Source organism: Fundulus heteroclitus, chromosome 3 (genome assembly GCF_011125445.2).
Source record: "Fundulus heteroclitus isolate FHET01 chromosome 3, MU-UCD_Fhet_4.1, whole genome shotgun sequence".
Classification (NCBI taxonomy): domain Eukaryota; kingdom Metazoa; phylum Chordata; class Actinopteri; order Cyprinodontiformes; family Fundulidae; genus Fundulus; species Fundulus heteroclitus.
The window spans coordinates 31,952,516-31,976,752 of record NC_046363.1 but is presented as its reverse complement, the minus strand read 5'-3'; the positions used below and the strand labels follow the sequence as shown (position 1 = coordinate 31,976,752).

The 24,237-nt window shown below is 37.3% G+C and overlaps 2 protein-coding genes across 3 annotated transcripts; one reads left to right on the top strand and one right to left on the bottom strand.

Annotated features, from left to right (window-relative positions):
- Positions 1 to 6,306: 6,306 nt before the first annotated feature.
- On the bottom strand, positions 6,307 to 16,156 carry LOC105917759 (NLR family CARD domain-containing protein 3). The gene is made up of 7 exons (XM_012852651.3): positions 15,634 to 16,156; positions 12,546 to 12,629; positions 12,115 to 12,162; positions 9,434 to 11,243; positions 9,073 to 9,159; positions 7,138 to 7,305; positions 6,307 to 7,031 (listed from the first exon to the last, which is right to left on the bottom strand). Exons 1-7 carry the CDS (start codon positions 15,959 to 15,961, stop codon positions 6,713 to 6,715), a joined length of 2,844 nt encoding a protein of 947 aa, XP_012708105.2. The 5' UTR covers positions 15,962 to 16,156; the 3' UTR covers positions 6,307 to 6,712.
- A 2,144-nt stretch (positions 16,157 to 18,300) lies between these two features.
- On the top strand, positions 18,301 to 24,097 carry LOC105917760 (B-cell receptor CD22). 2 transcript variants are annotated; one of them, XM_012852653.3, is made up of 8 exons: positions 18,301 to 18,368; positions 19,155 to 19,553; positions 19,750 to 20,061; positions 20,143 to 20,406; positions 21,586 to 21,855; positions 22,131 to 22,233; positions 22,310 to 22,475; positions 22,652 to 24,097. In XM_012852653.3, the coding sequence occupies exons 1-8, from the start codon at positions 18,326 to 18,328 to the stop codon at positions 22,805 to 22,807; spliced, it is 1,713 nt and encodes a 570-aa protein (XP_012708107.2). In that variant the 5' UTR covers positions 18,301 to 18,325; the 3' UTR covers positions 22,808 to 24,097. The 2 variants fall into 2 exon arrangements, with proteins under 2 accessions (XP_012708107.2, XP_012708106.3); XM_012852652.3 differs by having other exon boundaries at positions 19,152 to 19,553.
- The last annotated feature ends 140 nt before the right edge of the window (positions 24,098 to 24,237 follow it).

Below are 24,237 nucleotides of genomic sequence, written 5' to 3'. Positions count from 1 at the left end.
ATTGAGCTTGAATATAGCTTTATGTTGATTATTGTAATATGCACCAAATCATTGTCATGAAATGAATATGCCTCCACTACTTCGATGAGGAAGTCTGTTCCCACACACATTATGTCTAGCACAATAACTCTTTAAGATGAATGAGGATGTTACATGTAATAACTAGCCATAGCCCAAGGAAACTGTGGTTATTTCATTCCAGAAGCAACTATTATAATGAAAATAATTTTATCTATTATGTATTTATATAGTGTGGTGGAAATCCTGAGTTGAGTAGGATTATAGTAATGTGAGGGCAGCCATAGCTCTGATTACATTTAAAAATATAATCTGTAAATGAGAACCACTGTTTAGGGGATATTTATGTATCTGAATAACATATGGATGAGATTGTCCCAGGGGGCAGGTTCGGAGCATCTCAAGGATGACTGTAAATACCCAACCTGTCAGTCATCTGCCTCTGAATAGTTCCCTGTTTCCCAGTAACGCTGGGGCCAGTTCCAAAACATTTATATGGTCAATCGGAACTGGTCAATAAGCCTCTCACCATCATGTGCCAGCAGGTTAGCACAAGCTCTCAATGCTTTCTTCCATCAGGGATGTCCTCCAGCCATACCAACGTTCCACAATTAAGTGCAACTTTATCCAACAATACAAATATCATGTGACTCTTGAAGCAGCTAAGTGAGGAATTTTTATAACTTGTGCAAACAAGCTGAAATGTGAAAATACATTATTATTGTCAAAATGACCTGACATCTTTACAAGGAAAAGATATTTCAATTAGTCAGGATTTAAAGTATATAGTGATAGCTTTTTCTGCAATGAAGACCATAGGGAAAACCGCTTCTAAAACAGTAAGACAGTGCAATATTTATTGATCTCCAGGACCTTGTTTAGGTTTTTCAAAGTTTTAGTTGTGCAAGATATTGCAAATCTTGTAAAAAAAAAAAAAAAATCAATTGATGTGCTGGTGGCATAGGAGTAGCATGCACAGCCCAAGTACAGAGACGTTAGTCCCCATAGTGGCTGACCCAGATGCGACTCCGGTCTGCGGTTCTTTACGGCATTTCTTCTGTAGCTGTAGCTGTGCTGTTCAAATGGTGTCTAAGTATGTCTTTGTACATGCATGTAATCTTGTAAATAGATCTCAGGGTATGTGGAGAAAAAGCTTCTACTTAAACTGTGTGTAGTTTTCTTTGCGGTTTGTATTTAATAGGTCGATTCATTAAATCATTTAAATGATGACACTGATAGTTTGCTGCCATCATCACAGTTTGTGGTGCGATAAATTGGGAACGTTTTTATGGGAGCACCTGCCAGACTCCTTTGCCTCGGAGCCTACCAGCAGGTTAAGTAGGCCCTGACTACAGCCTGGAAACATCTGGCCTCCATTTCACGTGACTTCAACCTACCATTCCAAAGCCATTCAAAAGAAAACACAAAAAACATATATTCATCTTCAAATAAAACAATATACGGCAAGTGGTCATCCTGATAGAGATTCATTAGTCGTTGAGTCTGAAAAGAACTTTGCACCTGTCACGACCAGCAAACATAAGCATTGTTGTGCCATCTGCTGGAAGTACCCCAGAACTATCAGAAAGCAAGATGGTGACAACTGACACAGCTTCTGTAAAAGCCAGTAGACCGTCCTGCAATGCCTCGCAGTAAAGTGACAGCTCAGTGTGGTTGAAGACCAACCAGAACTACTGGGTTTCTTTTTGCACCTCCACTGGCATTGCTGCCTCGTGGTCTTGTTATGGTAAATATACACAGAAATAAAGAAGCCAACAGAGCGTGAACATTTTATGAGAAAACCCTTGTATGCAACCAGAGTGAGCTACTGGAATAGAAATTCATAAAGTTATAGTACGTGACTATGCCCCTTTAAACCACAGCTCTGTGCACTGAAAGACTGTTCAAGTTCCGGTCAACCCCTCACACAATATTTATTTATTGTCTCTGAAAATTAGCCAGGTTGAATAAATTGTATTTATTTTTTTTCTTAAAAAAGGTTTGTATTGTACTGTAACTTACATAAAATCTACTGGCTGAACTCTATTAAAATGCTTGTTTCAGATCTATAACACAACTGACATACTGTATTTAAAATATATATTTTTTTATACATTAGGGGAAAAAAACTCCGTTATTGGCCAAATAAATATTAGTCATACAAATAGTGAATTTTCCTGACAGAAATAAATACAAGATACAGCCACACTTATGTTAAAGTGGACTCACTAAGGAGCCAGTTCTTTGTGACCCACCTCCATGTCTTGTTTTCCCAGCTGTTTTTAACCATTGTGACCTTCCACAATGGCTCATGACAATTTGCCTAAAAATAATAAACTGCAAATGTTTTTCAATGTAGATACAATACCAAAAAAAAAAAAAAAATGCCAGTTTTAGCAATTTTTCAGTTTTTTTCACAGAATAATAGCATTAAATTCCCACAACCGAATTAGATTAAAAGTACCAAGAATGTGTTTTTAGATATTTTTTCTCGTAATCCTCAGCTTGTAAATGATGTCCTTTTTTCATCACATTTTACACAGACATCAACACACCAAAGAGGTAAATGTATCCATCCTTATTTTGCAAAAACTTTATGTTTCTCTTTATTTTAAAACCTAAAATAATAAAATAAAATGGTTGTTCTTAAGAATAACAATAGATTCATTATATAGTCATAGTCAAGAACATATTTGAAAGCTAAGTGTCACACATAAGAAACAGTCCTTTCCCATATTATGTTGTTGCAAACATTTTATTGACATTTTGTGACATTAAGAAAAGAAACAACAGCAAAAATCCAATAACAACAATGAAGTATACAAACTAACTATGTTTAATATATATTTAAATATAAGCTATCAGTAAGTAAGGAGGTCCTGGTTTTGAATCCCAGCCTGGGCTGCTTGGAGTTTGCATGGTCTCCCCATCCATGCGTGGGTTCTCTGCATGTACTCAAAAACATGAATATTAGGTATATTGGTTACTCTTAAGTACTCTTATATAGGAGTGGGTGTGTGCATGGTGGTTTGTCTTGACTTTTTTTCTTGTATCTACTGCAGAGATTTTAACACATTTATATATTTCAAAATGGATTAATGCAATGCTTTTTTTTCTTCTGGTGTCCCTACTTTAATATACTCATCTGAAACAAATTAAGAAGTAAAAGACAAACAGAAAGCTTACATTCCTATTCTTTGGAAGCTTCTGCATACTTGGCTATTTCACATTTATGTATTCTTAAGGGCTTTTATTTACATTTAGAATTTTAGGTTTATCCTAGACCCACAATTATTCTTATTTTATTTATTTTCGATATTATTACATTACGAAAATTTATAATTTGCTTATATATCGAGATTTGTAAGTAGACCAGCAGGTATTGCTGTAGCTGTGTTTAGTGAATTAGTCTATTCTCCAGCAGGCTGAGGTAACTTGTTACTTGGACTGTCTGCAAATGGGATCCATAAAGGTCTCCCCAGCCGTGCCCACTCGTGTAAATATACACAGAAATAAAGAAGCCAACAGAGTGTGAACATTTTATGAGAAAACCCTTGTATGCAACCAGAGTGAGCTACTGGAATAGAAATTCATAAAGTTATAGTACGTGACTAGGCCCCTTTAAACCACAGCTCTGTGCACTGAAAGACTGTTCAAGTTCCGGGCAACCCCTCACACAATATGTATTTATTGTCTCTGAAAATTAGCCAGGTTAAATAAATTGTATTTATTTTTTTTCTTAAAAAAGGTTTGTATTGTACTGTACTTACATACAATCTACTGGCTGAACTCTATTAAAATGCTTGTTTCAGATCTATAACACAACTGACATACTGTATTTAAAATATATATTTTTTTATACATTGGGGGAAAAAAACTCCGTTATTGGCCAAATAAATATTAGTCATACAAATAGTGAATTTTCCTGACAGAAATAAATACAACATACAGCCACACTTATGTTAAAGTGGACTCACTAAGGAGCCAGTTCTTTGTGACCCACCTCCATGTCTTGTTTTCCCAGCTGTTTTTAACCATTGTGACCTTCCACAATGGCTCATGACAATTTGCCTAAAAATAATAAACTGCAAATGTTTTTCAATGTAGATACAATACCAAATGCCAGTTTTAGCAATTTTTCAGTTTTTTCACAGAATAATAGCATTAAATTCCCACAACCGAATTAGATTAAAAGTACCAAGAATGTGTTTTTAGATATTTTTTCTCGTAATCCTCAGCTTGTAAATGATGTCCTTTTTTCATCACATTTTACACAGACATCAACACACCAAAGAGGTAAATGTATCCATCCTTATTTTGCAAAAACTTTATGTTTCTCTTTATTTTAAAACCTAAAATAATAAAATAAAATGGTTGTTCTTAAGAATAACAATAGATTCATTATATAGTCATAGTCAAGAACATATTTGAAAGCTAAGTGTCACACATAAGAAACAGTCCTTTCCCATATTATGTTGTTGCAAACATTTTATTGACATTTTGTGACATTAAGAAAAGAAACAACAGCAAAAATCCAATAACAACAATGAAGTATACAAACTAACTATGTTTAATATATATTTAAATATAAGCTATCAGTAAGTAAGGAGGTCCTGGTTTTGAATCCCAGCCTGGGCTGCTTGGAGTTTGCATGGTCTCCCCATCCATGCGTGGGTTCTCTGCATGTACTCAAAAACATGAATATTAGGTATATTGGTTACTCTTAAGTACTCTTATATAGGAGTGGGTGTGTGCATGGTGGTTTGTCTTGACTTTTTTTTTCTTGTATCTACTGCAGAGATTTTAACACATTTATATATTTCAAAATGGATTAATGCAATGCTTTTTTTTCTTCTGGTGTCCCTACTTTAATATACTCATCTGTATCTAATATAAGATTCTGCCGTTCAAACACTCACAAAGACCAAACAGAAAGCTTACATTCCTCATACTTTTTAAGCTTCTGCATACTTGGCTACCTTCACATTCTGGAATGTATTCTAAAGGGCTTTTATTTACATTTAGAATTATTAATTATCCTAGACCCACATATTTATCAGGTCTTACTTTTATTTTATATTTCGATATTACTTACATTACGAGAAAGACCCACAGTGACGCAACATTTACCTTTACTGCCTTCACTTTTGGAACTTACTTCAAGAACATCTGAGCTTTGTCAAGACCATTGATGTTTTAAAAAGCTATTAAAGTATGTATTATTATGGTTTTGTGTTTTGATGATTTTGAGAAATTCATATAATTTATTCCTAATTAGATCTTGTCTTAGGTTAATTATGTCTGTCATTTTATTGAACTATTAGTTTGACTTTGTAGATGTTGTTTAAATAATTTGTATGCAAGGCAGCCCAAAAAGGTACACAGGGTTCTGTGTTCTTTTCTGAGCCTGTCACAATGCAGAATGGGAATCCAGCATGAAACTGTTATGATTTAGGGTTTTTTCTACTTTGTTCTGGACTGGTCATCTGTCACCACCCAGTCAGCTCAGTCCACACCTCAGTCTCCCAGTCAGCTCAGATCAGCTCCACCTGCTGCCAGTAATTACTATCAACTCTGGTCACCTGTTCACCTGCCTTCAGATACCTGCCTCACCGACCCACTCACTGCCAGATTGTCGCATCACCTCGCATGTGCTCTGCCGCCGTGGTGTTTTCTGCCCCATTCTGGTTCTGTCAGCAACTCCTGGTCCGTCTACATTGAACATTTCCAATAAACCTTTATAACGTAACTCTGTGTTTGGCTGAATTTCGGGTACACACCCACAATCATTACAAAAACCTTTGTCAAATTTACCATGTGAGTCAATAATATGATCCTTATACCGGATGGGTCTAGGCCCAGGTTAACAACAACTAGTGCTGATGCTGGTAACCACCATGGTACTGATAGAAATTGTGCTACTGTTATGTATTTATGTGTATTCTGAGCTGGTGTCTGCCTCATCAAAAATGCCATTATGCTAAAACATAATGACAATAAAGCTTCTTGATTTTTGATATATATATATAAGACATCTACTACACATCAGCTGTAATGTTGGTTAAGGAGCAAAGGAAGTGCAGGATCTACCGAATTAAATGAAATTGTTGGAGGGCAACATCACTATCAAACAGTTTTTTTATCAACTAAAAAAATCTTTTTACAGAAAAATAGAATACTATGTGGGTTTGAGTAACGTTATTATATCAACTGATACACAAAACATACATTTTTAACATAATAAAACCCATTGTCATACATTGTCAGAAGGATGTTTTATTCAAAGAAATTTTCTTATATGAACAGTAGAAGGAAAACAGGACATGCATACATCTGTTTCTGCAATGATGAGATGAAAAAATATTTTTCCTGTTCCATGGCTTGCAAGCATGAAGTTTTGTCTATTTTTTATATCTACAATGATAGAAGTCAATGTTTGTCAAAAAATGCTTGAAAATTCTCTTGAAGTTTAAAAATGTCTATATACTGTCACATTTTCATTAACATCTTAACTTACTCTTTATTAATAGTGCTTCTTTTGGGGAAAAAAGTAAGTTATGACATAACAGAAGTGCATAACTTTAATTGTAGGCTTGCAATCAGTTTTAACAGACTGAAGTCATTATCAGTTTATTCTAAATGTTTTTACATTGTAATTACATTATTGCAACACTATTTGAAACACAATTTGTGATCATCTCCCTCCAATCATATGTGACTTGAGCAACTCCTCAATCTTTGTGCGGAGCTCCATGGCTTTACCTGCATTCTCTCCTTTCTCCACTTTTCCCGCAACCCCCTGTAGGCCGTTCAGCACTGACTGCAGAGCGTCCACATTCTTCACTGAGTCCATCTGGTCCCTGTCGGCACGGATCTCATCCACCCATCCCAGGTAGGCCTGGAGCAACCCTAGGTCATCCACAAAGTTTGCAATAATCCTAAGATCTGGTCTCAATTTCTGCAGTTCCCTCAGCCTTTCTCTGCCCACCTCTCCAATTTCATTTCCAACAATTCTGCAGAGGAGGGGAAAACACAGGGGTGGATTGATTAATCTCCACTAGATGGCAGCTATAACATTTCAAATACCACAGTGAAAATTGTTAAATGTGGCTATCTTACGTCAGTATCCTCAGGGATGCATTTTTGCCGAGGCAATTAACAATGTTTTCTGTCCCTTTCTCTGTGACACCAGTGATGTCCAGATAGAGCTCTTCAACTGTAGAGTTTTGCTCCAGAGCTCTCCACAGCTCATTAACCCCCTCTGGACCCAGGTTATTTCCACACATACTGAAAGAGCAGTTTGAAACAAATACATCAGTTAAGTGAAATACATAAAGTACATTGTTCTAAATAGAGTATTTTGCTTGTTACATATTCTGTTTTTGTTTATTTGTGACATGTAAAGATTTATTCTTCTTCCTTTTCTTCCCTTTAATTTTTCAGGGATAATAATTTTATTTTAGATAATTTTACCTCTTCAAATAAGGTAAATTCACTGCTATGAAAAAAAGAATTTCCACTTGCTTTTTTGTAAATAATTTTTTTGTAATAATAAACATAATTAAATGTTTATGATCAAACTATATAATTCTAACTAATATTAACAAAAATATTCAGATCAGATAAAGATAACAATATAAATGAAAACAAATATTTTCACAGTTTTGAAGTGACGTTCTGGTAAGGCGTCATCAGTATATTTATTATACTTGTATAAGAAATATCTGTCATTTTACTGTGAGTTTTTTGTAAATAAAGCGGTAATAACTATACATAATTTGTTTTTAAAAAATCTGCACTAACCCTTTAGGGTAAAAGCTACAGTGTAAATCCATTTAACATTTGCCAAAAAACAGCTTCTTGATGATCCCCAAAGCTTTTTAGGGGAAATATTTATTGTCCTGGGGGCAACAGTGGTGCAGAGGTTAGGGAGTTCATCCTGCAATTGGCGGGTTGCCAGTTCAATCCCCTGCTCCGACCGTCATTGTGTCCTTGGGTAAGACACTTCACCCGAATTGCCTACTGGCGATGGTCAGAGGGCCCGGTGGCATCGATGTATGGCAGCCTCATCTCTGTCAGTCTGCCCCAGGGCAGCTGTAGCTACTAACATAGCTCACCATCATCAGGGTGTGAATGTGTGCGTGAATGGGTGAATGACTGATTGTAGTGTAAAGCGCTTTGGGGTCCTCAGACTAGTAAAAGCACTATGCAAGCCATTTACCATTTTACCATCCTGAGGTGAGACCGGTATAAAACTAAATGCACTTCAGAAAAATAACCTCTTTCACACATTCAAAAATGTTGGTGATAGTGTGATGGTGAAGGGTTGCTTTGCTAGTTCAGGAATTGATGACTTGCTTTCTCTGACAGAACCATGGATTCTTCTCTCTACCAGAAAATCCTGTACAAAATGTCCTGGCATCAGTTCAAGACTTGAAGCTCAATCACATGTGGGTATGCACCTCGCCGATTATCAAAATCAGGCCAGAAAGTGGACTTCCGAAAGGATCCATATTGAAATTTTATTTAGACATGACTTTAAACCAGCCAAGCATTAAAAAAAAAAAAACAGTCTTCCATTGTGGTTAAATTAAAATAACTGCAAGGAAGAGTGGGAAAAAAATCTTCAACACATCATGTTCAAGACTTATTGCCAGTTACTGTAAACGCCTGATGTCAAGGAAGACGCATGCCTTTGCTAGATTTAGGGGATATTACTTTTTCATACAGGGTTACGTTGATTTGCATAGCTCACTTCAGGACTTAACATCATCATTTGAAAACTTAATTTTGTATCATTTGAAAGCTTCATCTTTGTCTGATATTAAAATTTGTTTATGTAAAACATAAGTGTGACAAAAAAAGTGAAACACAAGACATCTGTCAGTGGCAAAAAAAAAGACAAAAATCCAAGCACTGAATGGGCTTTATGGGTGAGTTATGGTGAAATATATGTAAACCTAATGAAGTAAAACAAAACCCTAAATTTGGTAAAGTTCTGAATATGTTTAACCTATAGATGTATTTAAGAAGAATACTAAGAAGAATACTTACAAGAGTTTCTTCACTTGGCATTCTTTTGATTTCAGAATTGCAGATTCTAGAATTGCTGCTTGCCAATCCAGACAGTTGTATCTCAAACTGAAACACAGTAGAAAAAAAACATAATTTTACATGATATGTATCGTTTGCTGGGAATGATACCTGTTATATCCCAGCTTGGATTTGAAAGAATGGTGGATAAATCACCAGAGACGTTGAAATTCCATCAGAGAGCAAACTAAATTAAGTATTATAGGAGAAATTCACATCCTACCCATAGAAAAGGCAACAGTTGACCACAAAATCTGAGCCAAATCTCTTTTCATTCCACTCTAGTCTTTTTGACATTTGAATATAAAAACAGAAGACTCACTAGAGTGATTCACAGCGATGGAGTATTGGCCTTAGTCGGTGGAGTCCTCTGTTTCCAATGTTGGAGTAGCCCAGGTTGAGTTCCTGAAGCGTGTGTGGAGAAAACTTCAGCACATAGTACATTGCTGCACAGTCCACAATACTCAACTTCATTTTAAACAAGTTGAGTTTCTTAATCTCTGGTGCTGCAATAGTAGTGGTTTCCTTCATGTGAAACTCCATCAGACAGTGCAAGAGATTCAATGCAGTTTCATTTTTCATTTTCCTGTCTTTAAATTGGTCTTTAAACCACAGGCCCAGACCGGCGGGGACTCCATTCTCTTCCTCCATGGAGGGGTCAACAAGGCCATCTAACTGACTTTCTAACCTTGCTCGGAGAAGCCCCATAAAGAAACGTGTGAACATCTGGAGACTGTCCAGCATGTCTACGTTGGGGTCTATGTTCCTTAGCAGTGTAGAAGTGGTAGATGGTGGATGTAACCCAAAGCACCAAAGGTTCAAAGCTTGAGTTATATCCTCCTGGCTGTAGAGGTTGAGGGCACAGTAGAGAGCACCCAAATGTTCTTGAACTGTCAAGTGGAAGAAAGAAAACATATCTACTGCCTCCTCTTTGAGAGGGTGAAGGATCTGACATAGGAAGGTGCCTTGGATTTCGGCCGGTGTGACGCCATACCTCTCCAGATCTTCTTTGCTAAACATGATCTTCCTTTGGAGGAGGTTTTCATAGGCCAATTTTCCCAGGTTTGTCAGTTGTTGCTTAGCTAGGGATAGAACTTCAGATCTTTGAGTTGATCTTTCTGCACTCCCCCTCAGTGCATGGTGTTTGACTGTTGTAAACAGATAGCAGAGGTAAACCTCACTCACTGTTCTGGGTGGGTTCAACTCCAGAGACTTAAAGTCACCAACATCTTGAGTATCTGATGAGAAGAACTCCCCCATAGCCATACAGATAATGTAGCAATAAAGGGGGATGAAGGACAACACAAAAATGTTGTCATTGTTCGAGATGTAGTCATAGACCTTTTCTGCTACTTCCCTGTCTTTGTAAAACTTGGTGGTGTATTCTTTAACCTGGTTTTCCTCAAAGCCCAGCACCACACAGCATCTCTGAAAGAAATGCTTTGGAGCTTCTGTAGAGGGCCTTGTTGTGAGGATGATTGAGGCCTCTGGGAGAAGGTTTCCTTTAACCAACGCAACTATCAGCTCGGACACTGTCACCTTTGATTCTATACCAATGTTTTTGTCTCGACTGTTCCAGTCTAGGAAGAATTTAAACTCATCTAAGCCATCTAGGATGAAGAGCAAATATTTTGGTTCAGTGAACAGATTAGGAAGAGCGTCTTTGAGGTACCGGAACCGTTCTCCAAGTAGATCCAACAAACTGAGCGGGGTTTCAATTAGATTGAGCTCCCTGAAACATAGATCAAAAATGCAGGTGAATTCCCGCATGCTCTTTCCAATCGCCCATTCATAGACGAGCCTCTGGACCGCTACGCTCTTTCCAATGCCAGCAATGCCCTTCACTTTCACCCTTTTAGGTGGCTGTCCTGTTGTCTCTTGAGGACTTAGTAGTTGGCTTGGCCTGATGCGCTGGCATGACTGGTGGACATAGATTCGCGCTCGTCTGCTTGCCAAGTCAAAGTACTCATGTTGGCTGCTGTCAGTGAAGTCATTGTCCTCTGTCACGAAGAGGTCAGTATAGCGAATCTCAATGTGAGAAGCTGAGTTTGAAGCTTCTCTGCTGCCTTCTGAGTAACACTTCAGCTCCTCCATACGCTTCAGTAGAGTTGTTTTGTGGGCTGAAATTAGCACTGAAATGGAACATAATCAGTTAATTTTCTGAAATTATGTTGATATTACATTTTTTGAATGTTTCTCTTTAACAAGGTTTTTCCATTATTATTATTAAAACTAATGCAACTGAAAGTTAGAAAAAAAATCCTGAAACATATACTGGTGACAGTAAGAGAGCTGACAATGTTAAATTGAGTTTCACATAACCTTTCATACATTTATACAATTCCAGTGCTAATTCAGGTCATATCCAGATTAACCTTAATATTGTATAAATGGGGGATTTCCAACCCCATTTAGCCTGCAAAAATAATAAATAAAACAAAAAGTAAAGTCTTATAAAAATTCCCATTGGTGGTGTATTTATGTGGACTGGAGATCCAGATATTATTAAATAATGGCATAGATGCCAGTATGTCTAAGTTATTGCTCTGAATAGCTGCGCTGGAAACTAGTTTTTTAAAATTGCCAGAGTAGTATAGCTGGGGACTTTAATTTGTACTAGAGTTGAGTTATTAGGGGTGTGTCATAAAACAAAACTGCTAACAGTGAAGTTTGCTTAGGGGTTTTCAACATCTTGCTCCCAACACAAATTGGTCTTCTTAAACATGCCTCCAGGTTTATTTTCTGTGGCTTTTTTTTGTGCTGAATTTGGTGCATTTAGTAATGAGAAATGGAAGAAGTCCTGGTATAGGTCTGGGTCTTGTTTAATTTAAATTATATATATATATATATATATATATATATATATATATATATATATATATATATACATATATATATATATATATATACATATATATATATATATATATATATATATATATATATATATATATATATATATATATATATATATATATTGTGTGTTTTTATTTTGTTACTTACCTTTTAGGTTGGCCATCATTTGACTCCTTAGCTTCGGATCTTTCTTACCTAATGGATGAAAAATATAGGATAATATAAATTCTTAAAATTTCAAAACAAATAACTGGAAACTATGTTCACACTGAGGGCATTCTGTATCAGTATTTATTAGAAAGACAATATATTAAAAAATAAGCATGGGCCAGTTATCGTATCAAGGTATACCCATGTTTCAAAAACATTTAAAAATTTTCCGTTGTATCATTCCTGTATTATAATATTTATTATAATATTTAGCAATAGCATGTTTTACTAATATGGTGTAGTCATTATTGCTTAATATTAGAGAAAGTACCACGTGTGACCAGAGTTTAAGAATCACATTCCCTGCTTTACCTGTTGGTAAAGTACTTGGAATGGTTTAAATTTTTGTTAAAATAACTCATTCATACCTTTAATCTCCACCCGTATGGAGAATCCTTTGTTCTTCCTTTTGAATAATTTAGCAAAGGCTCCTTTAGGCTTCTTGTGTTCATCTGTGACAGAATCGATGTAATTAGTCATGTAAAACACAGATGTAGTTGAGTATTGACATTTGGGAGTTGATAGTTTCACCTGTTTATGCTTCCTTCACCTGAAAACCCTGAATATCTGTAGTTCCAAAACATTTTATGGGTGTTGATGTATCTTACCAAGGCAACACTTTGAGCCACTTTGTGGTGGCTCTGGAGGAAAGGTTTAGATAGTGTTGAACTGTTAAAATATTTTCTTTGACCAAAAAGTCAAAGTTTTTTTCTATAGCATGTTTAAAAACCATAATTATTGACAAAAGTACTGTACAAGGTATTATATCACCAGTAGTGTAAATAGGTTAAGAAAGAGTAGAAAGAAACAAAAACACACAACAAAATAAGTAGTAGAACAGATAAAATAGTTATGATAAATATCACAGCAAAAGCTAAAATATTCTGCTTAAGCTCAACTAAAAGACCAAAGCAGTTTTATAAATAGCCTTAAAATGATTAGCAGTCCGTGTAGCTTGGATGTTCAAAGACAGGTTGTGACACAGGCAATACTGAAAAAGCTCAGTCACCTCTACTTTTGAGCGTTGATCTGTGAGTGTCTGACAACAGTTGATTTGTGGACCTTAAAGCTCAGGGTGGATTAAAGGGTTGCAATAGTTCGGATAAATTGATGGAATTTATACAATCCTCATAATGTCATATAGTCAACTGAAAGAACTTTATCCTATAGCCACATTAACCCAGTTACGCTTACTGACACATACATCCAAACACTGATTTGTAGATCAGGAGAAATTTGGAGTTAAGTGCCTTTCCCAGAGGCACATTGACATCTGACAGGGGGAAGGTAGAAAATAGAAACTGACAACCTTCCGATTGCAACATGACCGCTCTGCTCACTGAGCCACTGTCACCATACAATGAAGACCCTTAAAAACAGGCAATATCATCTTTAACTGGGTTCTAAAATGAACAGGAAGCAGGTGCAGAGAGGGCAGCATCTGTGTGAGGTGATCATAGCATTTAGTCGTTGCCAGGCGTCGTGCAGCAGCATTTTGTAATAGTTGAAGCCTTTTAATAGAAGATTTATCAAGACCAACATACACAGCATTGTAGTTATTAAAGAGCAATGCAATAAGAGCATGAATTACTTTTTTAGCTGGAAAAAGCTCCTCTTTAAAAAAAAGAGAATAAAAAAAATAAAATTGTTTAAAATAAAAATAAATGACATACCATTTAAAAGATCTGATTATTTGAATATAATAATTCTAGTTTTATTTTTGTTAGAGTTAAGGAAACGTATGTCTATTTGTATTTGTAAATCCCTAACACAATCCTGCATGCTTAATGAGAATGAGCATTGGCTGGGATGGGTAGGTACATTGATGGCTGTTAGCCAGATAGTTGAAGTCAGCTTTCTGAAAACTGATCCCAAAGGACATAAAGAAAATAGGACGGGACCTGGGAGATACCCACAGTTTTAATCAAGCAGAGACGATATTTTTTTCAGTCTGTTCGTAATATTCTTTTTACAAACAGACTGAAGAAGCTACAGTCACTCAAGTATAATTTGAATCAGTTCAAGGTTGTACCTTTAACACCAACTCAGGACTCAAGACATGAAATAATAACACTAATAATACTCTGATCTACAATATGGAAGGCAGATGACAGGTCTAAGAGCACAAGGACAACTGATTTTCCAAAGTCAACTGCTAAAAGCAAATCATTAAACAACCAAGAGAGCCGTGTCTGATGTGTCACGCGGTTTGATTTGATTTAAATCAAGCCTGAAGTATTTCTCCAGCAGCATTTAAATACAGAAAGTCTGTAACTGGTTACAAACTACCTTTTCTAACATTTTAGACAGAAAAGGGGACTTTGAGATGGGCCTGAAAATTGAAAGATCAGAAGGATTCAGGTTGGTCTTTTGTTGAGGTTGTAATGCACCATGTTAGAAGGCAGTTTGTTTAGACACACAAGGTATCTGTGAGGAGTTGAAAAGATTAACAACACAGGGTCTGACTGTGCAGAAAGAAGGCTGCAAGTGCTGAACTTTTTATAAGCGAGGACAAAGCCACTTGGTTACGCTTCTCTAACTCTGCTAAGCATGAAGGTGAGGGAGATGGATCTTTGATTGCAGTGGAAGGCATAGGCCAACTATTAAAACATATTCCATAAAGAAAGAGACAGAGTTTTTACAGAGTTCAGCTGAGGACACAACAGAGACTGACTGATAAGAATTTATAGCAGAGTCCTGAAAAGGAAATTAGTTTTGTAACTGCTATTTGCCCCAAGGTTTGATAGATATTTAGTTTGTTAAACAGCCTTCTGATACTCCCAGAGTACTTCCAAAGTACCATAGGACAGAAATAAATGCTAACTTGCCACCATGGCTACAGGAGTAAAATTTTAAACAGGAATAGTGGGGCTGGTTCATGCATTATCTTTGAGTGATTGCTTAGGTCAGCAAAAAAAAAAAAAAAAAAAAAGTTTTGGCAGAACATCAAAGTTCTTGCTTGCTGTAACAATCTTCTCACATGACACTGGTCCAGCCAGAACAGTAAAGTTGATATGCACTCTTTCTATTTAGCCTGAAAACTGTGAAATAATCTACTGATTCATATATTGGCTGCTCATACTCACAAGACTTTAAATTTTTTTTCTAAAGACCCACTTCTACTCCTGGCCTAAGAATTAAATGGAGCTAAATATTCCTATCAAGCTCAATTGCTTTTTTTGTTTCCTTTTAAACTAATGAATTATTTCATTATGTTTTGTGTACCTTCTCTTTTTAATTACCTTTCAATTGTTCTGTTCTTGCTGTGCAGCACTTTGGTGCAACTTATTTGTGGTGAAGTGCTATATAAAAAAAAACTTCACACTTAAATTGTAGAATCTACCAGTGCAAATTTGACATTTTGCAGTGAAATTCCATGTACTTTTATTTTAACTATACATTATTCTGGCTTGGAAACACAACATGGTTCTGTGTAACATTTTAAATCATCCTCACCTTCATCTTTTACATCTCCAGATGGTGGTTGTCTATTTGCATCAAATCCACAGTGTCTATCAACCCAAAGGTGGAGATCCTTGCAGTAATAATCCTGCACTTCCTTCAGCACCTCCAAGAACCTTTGACTGCTCTCCTCTGAGGTACATACCGTGTCCAGAGCCTTAGCCACAGCATCGGAAGGCGGTTTTTCAAGTAAAGAAAAGTAGAAGCTTGGAGAAAGCACCTCTTCGTCGTGGAGCCAACGTAACAGGGGAGCGGGATGATCACAAGTCCACTTCAGCAGCAGGTCCCTCTGTGCTCGGAGTAGCTGCTGAGCCGAGCTCATGTTTTCAGAAAATACTACCAAAATGTCGAGATTCAACTAAATTTTTAACCTTAGATCTTAAAGTTCTTACACAAAACTGCAGTTAAACTTTTACAAGTGAAAGGGGTTTGCAAAAACATTGCGTACGTATCCTTTCAAAAGCCACTATAAAGTGACTAATAGATCTGCCTGCCATGTCTCCGATGTTAGATTCTCTCCTCAGTCATGAGAGTTGCTGTTATAGCAACTTGCCTTTGTCTCAAGGAGTAGTTGAAGGCGGCAACACACCAGTTCAAAGGTTAAAGTTCAGGCTTTTGTCCCTCACTTTTTGCATTTCTTTAAGTTAGATTCTTTGAAAACATGCTCTCATTCTCAAAAGACTAAACATGATATACATTACAAGTCACAATGCTGTGTGAATAGTCTTGGAGGGCATGTTTTCATTTCAAATAATCAATTCTTTCCCTGCTTCACATTCCTTTGCATAGTGATCTATTTGCATCAATATACTGTACATTTATTGCTAGATGGAAAAACAAAATGTAAGCTTCAACCAGGTTAACCATTAATCCTTTTTGATAATGTGTTATATTCTTATTGCTGTGGAGTTATTGCTGTATATTCTTTTATCATCAGCACTGGGGGTTTATTACAATGGCTTGCAAAACCATTGATAGTCTTTTCAAGTTACAATAAAAAAAATATTTTATTACCATTTTTATGATTGAGCAACACAAAGCATTTCAAAATTGCGACGTGGAAGGGTTTTCTATTTTATTTACACATAAAAAACTGAAAAGTGTGGCAGTTATTGGTATTAAATCCCCTTTTACTCCCATAACCCTAAATAAAATCCTGTGCAGCCAATTGACTTCAGAGGTCACCAGATTACTGAAGTCCCCCTTTTTGCATTTTAGTCGAACAATTCCAGTCTTTTGATGTTTGCAAGAGAACAACAGCTGAATCAGGAATACCAAGGAACACCACATGCTGGCCTGGGATAAAGTTGTTGTGCAGTTTAAACCAGAGTAAGGTTATTAAAAAAAATCCTCAAAGATTATAACCTCCCGCAGAGGACTGTTTACTTAATCATCTGAGTGCAATTCTACAAAGACGTGGCTGTCCACCTACACAGACACAGAGATCCACAGCTTATGAGGGAGAAAATCTGTGGATGAGAAAACCATTCTGATTATCCACATTAAAAGTTTGCCTAAAAAAAAAATCCCTGTTTACTGTTCACCACAAACCATGTAGAGGAAACACTCAACAGGTGGAAGAAGGTGCCCTGGTCAGGTTAGACCAAAATTAAAATGTCAAGCCTTCCTACAAAACCCAATGTATGGCCGACAGCTAATGTCATACATCAACTTGAATATATTCTAACCTAAGTGAAACATGCTTGTGGAAGCATCATGCTAGTGGGATGGTTTTCTTCATAAGGGACAGGGAAGCAAGGTGGAACTCATTAAAGGGCAATCCTAGAAGAAAACCTCTTGAAGGTTGCAAAAGATTTGAGACAGGGGCTGTGGTTCACCTTTTAACAGGGCACCCACTTCAAACGTACACCAAGAGCCACAATAGAATAGTTTAGAGCAAAGCATATTAACATGTTATACTAGCCCAGTCAAAATCCAGAATTACATCCAAATGAGAATATGTGGCTAGACTTGAAAATTGCAGTTGCTCTGCATATAATCTGACAGATCCTGCATGGTTTTATTAAGAAAAAATGGGCTGCAGCTGCAGTAAAAGGTGTTTCTATAAGGTGTTGGCTCAGGCGAAAATGGATGCGTATGCCCTCCACACTTTTCTGATTTTTATTTGTAAATCATTTTTCTTCTGCTTCACAATGTGCAGTAGGTTGTGTTGATTTGATGTAAGAGATTCCAATAAAATACACTGAGGTTTTGCAATTGTAACATAGCTAAAGTTGACAAAAAAAATCAGGTTTTGTTAACACTTTTCCAAGGCAAAGTAAGCCCATGTATGTAGGGTAGACAAAGGAGGGAAGAAATTAGCCCATGTGGAACCTATGAGGAAATGAATAGCAGCATGAGAGTGACTCACTCTTTGTCATGTGTTGTCTTGCTGATGTCTTTCTTTCCAAAGTGAACATTTTCCACTGTTTTTCACTGGGTTACGTTTTTTAAATACAGTTTAAGCTGCTATGAAGTCTAAATTAAACATTTTGTTCCTATTGGGGGAAGAAGCATTATTAACCATATTTTAGTGGATTGAGATACATTTCATATGAGCCAAATATCAGTAGTATACACAGTGGTAGTTTGGTAGACAATGGTGACACAATAAAACACGCCAACTTCCTCTTCTATGCCCCTCTCACCGTCTTTCTCAGTCTGCTGATAGAGCAGTGCTGCAGCCATGCATGGGGACACAAGCTTTCTTCAATGTCTCCAAATGATTGGTAAGTAGTAAATGTTAATATCTAATGAGCAATTTTTCCTGTTGTAGAATTTCTAAAGACTTGTATCGTTCGATCTATGGATAATACCACTGGCAAACAGGCTTAAATCGGAGGCAACCGGACTTTCGTTCAATTCTTTCTGAAAACGTTTCAGCACCTTCAGAAAGAACTGAACGAAAGTCTGGTTGCCTCCAATTTAAGCCTGTTTACTGTTGCGGTGGTCCAGATAACAGATCATTTGCACAGGCATGATGCTACCGATATAACCAGTTATGTAGTTCTCACGATGGTTGTGATGAATATTTTATGTCGTCTTCAATAATTACATATGGATTATTTTGTAAATTCTGTTACAAAATTTATCGTTCTCTAGTTGGCTATAGCACGCAGGTGAAAAATGGAAAACATTAAGTAAAAAAAAAATTAAAGTTGCATACATATTCTTCTGCACGATATGCAGAGTTGTTATTACCAGTGCTAAATGTTGAGTCACACTCTTCCTTTTCCTTATTATGTCCCTTGCAAAAATTGCAGCATGTGCTTAAATGTAATACAATAACTATTAATTCGAATATCAAAATCTATATATAGTTACATCATCCTTAATCAAAGTGACTAAATGTTAGTTCTTAATTACCTGAAGAGTTTATGGCCCTGTTTCACAATTGCATGGACATAGCGTTTGAGTGTCTTCCATTTAAATTCCTTTACTGATGTCTATATTAAGGTAAAATGATGTAATTTCCTGTTTTCTAAATTACTTTTTGTTCTTTATTACAAAAGCAGTATTGTGGAGGGGGGTCCAGGCTGCATCGCCTGTCCCCTCAGTCCCTGACCGTGTCCAGGGTGTGGTGGGCTCCTGCATGGTGATTCCTTGCTCTTTCACGCCTTTAGCCTCTCATCCCATCAGGAGATTGAAGGAGAGGGTGGATGTGCGGCTCAGGTTCAAAGGTGCAGGGTCCGTATTTACTCTCAGGCGCACCGCTTTCAACAGTGAGAGCAAAGAACAAGTGAGCAGGGATTTCCTGGGCCGAACATTGCTCTTTGGCCAAATGTCAGATGGAGACTGCTCAGTGAAGATAGAACAGCTGAGAGCTGGTGATCCAAACATGTTTGAACTGGCTCTGAAGAAAGCCAGTGACACCCTCTGGGGGACGTCAAGGAGTGTAAATGTCGACATCATTGGTGAGTGATACAGAAATACCTTCCTCTGTCTGTACTCGTCTCAGATGTTTACAGTTTACAGTCTCTTGAAAGACGTAAAATGAAAGACAGTTGTCAATAATAATCATTGCACTTTTGCTGATGTACTATTTACTAGTAGCACAAGTAATGAAGGAGAAAATCCATAGATACGTATGATGTTTTTTCTTGGTGTTAGACAACCCTGAGCCTCCTGTCATCAGCGGTGTGTTGACAGCTAAAGAAGGAGAGTTGGTCTCTCTTAACTGCTCCGTCAGCTACCACTGTCCTTCCAGACCTCCGACCCTTCAGTGGAAGTGGGAGCAAGGAACTCAGCTGAACAGCACCAAGCTAGGAGAGGTGCAAACCCTCAACCCGGGTCCCAACAGGTGGACGCTGCTGGCCTCTCTGTCTTTCATTGCCTCATACCAAGTGAAACCCAGACTCTCGTGTGCAGTGAAATATCCAGAATTCAAAACGTTATCCACGGTGAAGGACATGCATGTGACATGTAAGCACGGCTTTGGCACTTCTCTCCTTGTTTCTTGGTTTGATTTAAACCTAACGTTGTTTCTGTTTTCCATGCCTACAGTTCCACCGAAGGACGTGAAGGTGGAGGTTCAGACTTTGACTGTCCAGCTGGGTGGCAACGCCTTGCTTCTTTGCTCATGCAAAGCTGACCCTCCCGTGACAGAGTATCACTGGTCCTATACTCAACAAGGCCGGACCGTGCACCTCCACCACCGATCGCACACACTGCGAGTGTTCAATGTGACCAAAGACATGAGAGTCCGCTGCTCAGCCAAGAACACCATTGGTCGAGGAGAATCACAGCCCACATCCCTTAATATACAATGTAATTCTGCATTTTACTGATCCTTCTCTATTTATTTATTTACTTATTTATTTATGTACTTAACAGGACGGTGCATATTTAAAATAGTACACCTGTAACATGCCAGACTTAGCCAAAGGCTGTGTTTTTATCTGCACTCCTGTTGGCCATTTGTATAGTGGCCAACAGTACAACTTCGATGTTTTCCCCAACGCTGAACACTTCGAACAACAGAGCCATTATTTTCTTAGGTTCAGATACTTTATTTATGTGGATCTAAGATTTTAATGTTTCCATTGTAACTGATTGGAGTTGACCAGCAGAAATCTCAGAATGCACAGAAGATTTTTACACTGACGTTCTGCATTACACTGCTGGAAAGAATCCAATCCAGCTTTATCTACAAAGCACTTAAAGCAAACACAGGTCAAAGTGCTGTAGGCCTACAGATACAATCAAAATATAGATAACACCAATTGAACCAATACAATTCCAAATTGATAAAATAAGAATATACATGGACATAAACCTGAAATAAAACAATATAACAACAACATAAAACCTCCTAAGTATTAAAAGACAGAAACAAAAATTGTATTATTAAAATAAATGGCCTGCCTTCTGTGCAGTTGTAGACCATTCCTGAGTTTAGGACCAGCTACAGAGAAGGCGCCGGCCCCATCTGAGCTTACATCTGGTTCTTGGTGCCACTCAGGACTAAGAGAACAAGGTGACACAAAGGGCTGTAAAAACTCAGAGATGTATAGCAGCGTGAGTTCATTTGAAGATTTAAAAACAAATAACATAATTAAAAATTTATCCTAAAATGGATTGGCTGCCAGAGAAGTTAACTCAAAACCAGTGAGATGTTCTCAAACTTGAGTGTTTTAGTTAAAAGACGTTCAGCAGCATTTTGCACCCTGATTATATTTCAGGAATTCACTCCTAAGAGCTACCCATTTTTTCACACATGTTTGTAGAAACTGTTTGCACGATTGAATGTTTAATTTTATACATTTGGGGCTGGGGAATTCAATGAACTAAATGAATGAGCAAATATGGTTCTTTTGGCTATGTAGTGTATATGACAATGAAATAATGCACTTTTTTCCCTCTATATGCCAACATCAATAGCCATATGTGGATAAGGATTATTTGGGTTTTATAACACTGTAAATATACATCCCTTGTTTCCTTCAGATAAGCCATCCATCCATCGTCTCTCCTCTACCTGTGTTGTGGCGGAATCTGATGTGCATTGTCGCTGCTCGGTCGACTCCAACCCTAAAGCAGCTGTCACCTGGAGCGTTAACGGGACCGCTCCTCCTCATGATTACAACGTGTCAGTAACATCAGAGCCAGACATGCTCACAGCCTCTCTGAGTGGCTACATGGCCGAACCACTGAGTGTAATTTGTTTTGCCTTTAACGCACTTGGAAATGACTCCCTGCTTTTGCTGCAGGAGGAAGGTGCGACTCCCTTTTTTACAACACTAACAAAGAAAACAGGTCTTCCTGATGTTTAGCTATTCATGCAGCGCGTGCTGAACCATCTATAATATGCAATTTGCTCACAGGCTATACACAGTCTGAAATCTAAGAAGACTTTGCAAAGAAAAGCTTGAGGGAATTTATTTTTTGTTATAAAAAGGTCTTACTTGTTTCCTAAAGTTATCATGGATATTATAATTTCTTAAGTAAAGCATTATAGGTTGATCTATTCTGCCTTTGTGATCAATTATCAGAAACTGTATCTGTGGTCTGGATCATTTTACCTGCTGTGGTCTGCGCCCTGTTCGTATGCATTCTGTCCCTGCTTGTCTGCTGCTACCGGAGAAGAGTTAAAAGGTACGTCAAGGAAATTTCCCTCTAAAGTGAGGATGTTTGACATGCTTATGTTTAGAGATTCTCGGTTCTCTCTTAGACAAATCCTGAGCAGACATCAAGCTGTGTACCCTGAAGGATTGGGAATTTACCAGAACAGGATGCCACTCTACATTAACTGCACTGAAGTGACTCATGTTTACACCAATGGGAGCTACCAACTTGTGTACCAGAACTCCACACCTGCTTTTGTCCATACAAAGCAGGTATTGTATAGTTTGATCCTTAAAGAGCAGGTTTTGTTTAATATATATATATATATATATATATATATATATATATATATATATATATATATATATATATATATATATATATATATATAGTAAAACTGCTCACTTTATATGTGGTTGATCTGATTGTATTTCTCATTCTGCTTCAGATCCGTCCAATAGGTCGCAGAGGTTGTGAGAAGAGAAGAGGTAGAGAGTTTGGAGGGAGAGATAGAGGGGCTGGAGTGGAACGAAGGCCTACAAGAGAGATCATAGACACTTCTTCCGCTGATCCAGAGACAGCCATCTATGTGGAGATCCTATGAGTTTGTTAACAAAAAGCAAATGGAATTGATGCTTTACTCTTTGGGACAATCTTGCTCATGAAACTCCCTGTCGACAGTGCTCATTTGAACCTATAGGCTACTATGTTTAATCTTCCTATTGACCTATTTCTTTGAGTGAGTTGTTTTGTTTGACCGACACTAACTGTAATCAACGAGATTTACCATCTTATCTGCAAAATTCATGAAAAGATAAGCAAAGGTCATCAGATCTGATATTGTCTGACAAATCAGTGATTTAAATCTTTATATAAGCGGCTGCATCATGGTGCAAATTGATCCATCAGTGCTGTACTTTCCCCTGGAAACTTTTTGTGGTTCTTGTGGCCGTTATTCATTAGTCGCTTGGCACAAAGAAGGACAGAAGGAAATAACTTGAAGTAAATGGCTCATGGTTGGGACTAAAACTCAGGACAGCTGCGTCCAGCACTGTGGCCTCCAGAAATGATGGGCCCACTTCAGCGCTGAGTCACGTCGGGCCCAAATAATTAAAAGGATTTATAGATATGTGAAACGTTATCCTTTTATAGCCCAGCAAATTCTGCTAGTTAGAAGGAAGGGCATATATAGTATTTGATGCAGAGATTTTGTTTTTAATCATGTTATAGAATTCCTTCCAATCAATTTTCTAGAAACGTAAGAACTTCTGTAACAAAATCAACTGTAAGTGCTGTATGGGTTTCTGAATTTTTTTATTGAAGAATTATTTTTCTGCAAACGTTTTATTTTCATATGGATCAACAGTCACTTTGAAATATGAAAGCTTTAAGGACCCACTGCGGGTCCTTAAAGTCTGGGGCGTAAGAATATGATATACTTTTTATGTTCTTTAAAAAAAACAAAAAAAAAAAAACAATGAATACTTGATGTTCTAAATCTACTTTTTAAAGAGAACATCAAATAATAAAATGATACTACAATATTTAACATTCTATTTATTGTTATAGATAGTTATTAATGGTACAAACAGGTCAGATTATGATGCCACATAGGAGCATGCCTAGGCCCCAGCCCTCTAATCTGCCATCTGATTTGCATCTCTCCTGATCCACACATTACTTTCCAGGGGTTGTGGACACATGTGTAGAGGGCTTCCTGATACCTGGCTAGTGGAGACCCAGGAGCCACCAACCAACCACCAGGTGTTCACCTTCAAGCTGTTATCCCCAGTTCTCCAGGAGGGTCCTAGGGTCTCCTTGGTTTGTCCCCGCTTCTCCTAATTGTGATGTTCATGAAGTTCCTTTAAACCCCTCTTAGTCTGACCTCTGCCCTGAGGCTAATATACTATAGGAAAACCTAACAGGAGCCAAAGAAAACTACAATTATACGGCTATTATAGCCCCTGTACTATATAAAGGTCGCAAATGTTTAGAGAGAAAAAGATGGAAAAAGATGTATTTTTTTCATCCAGG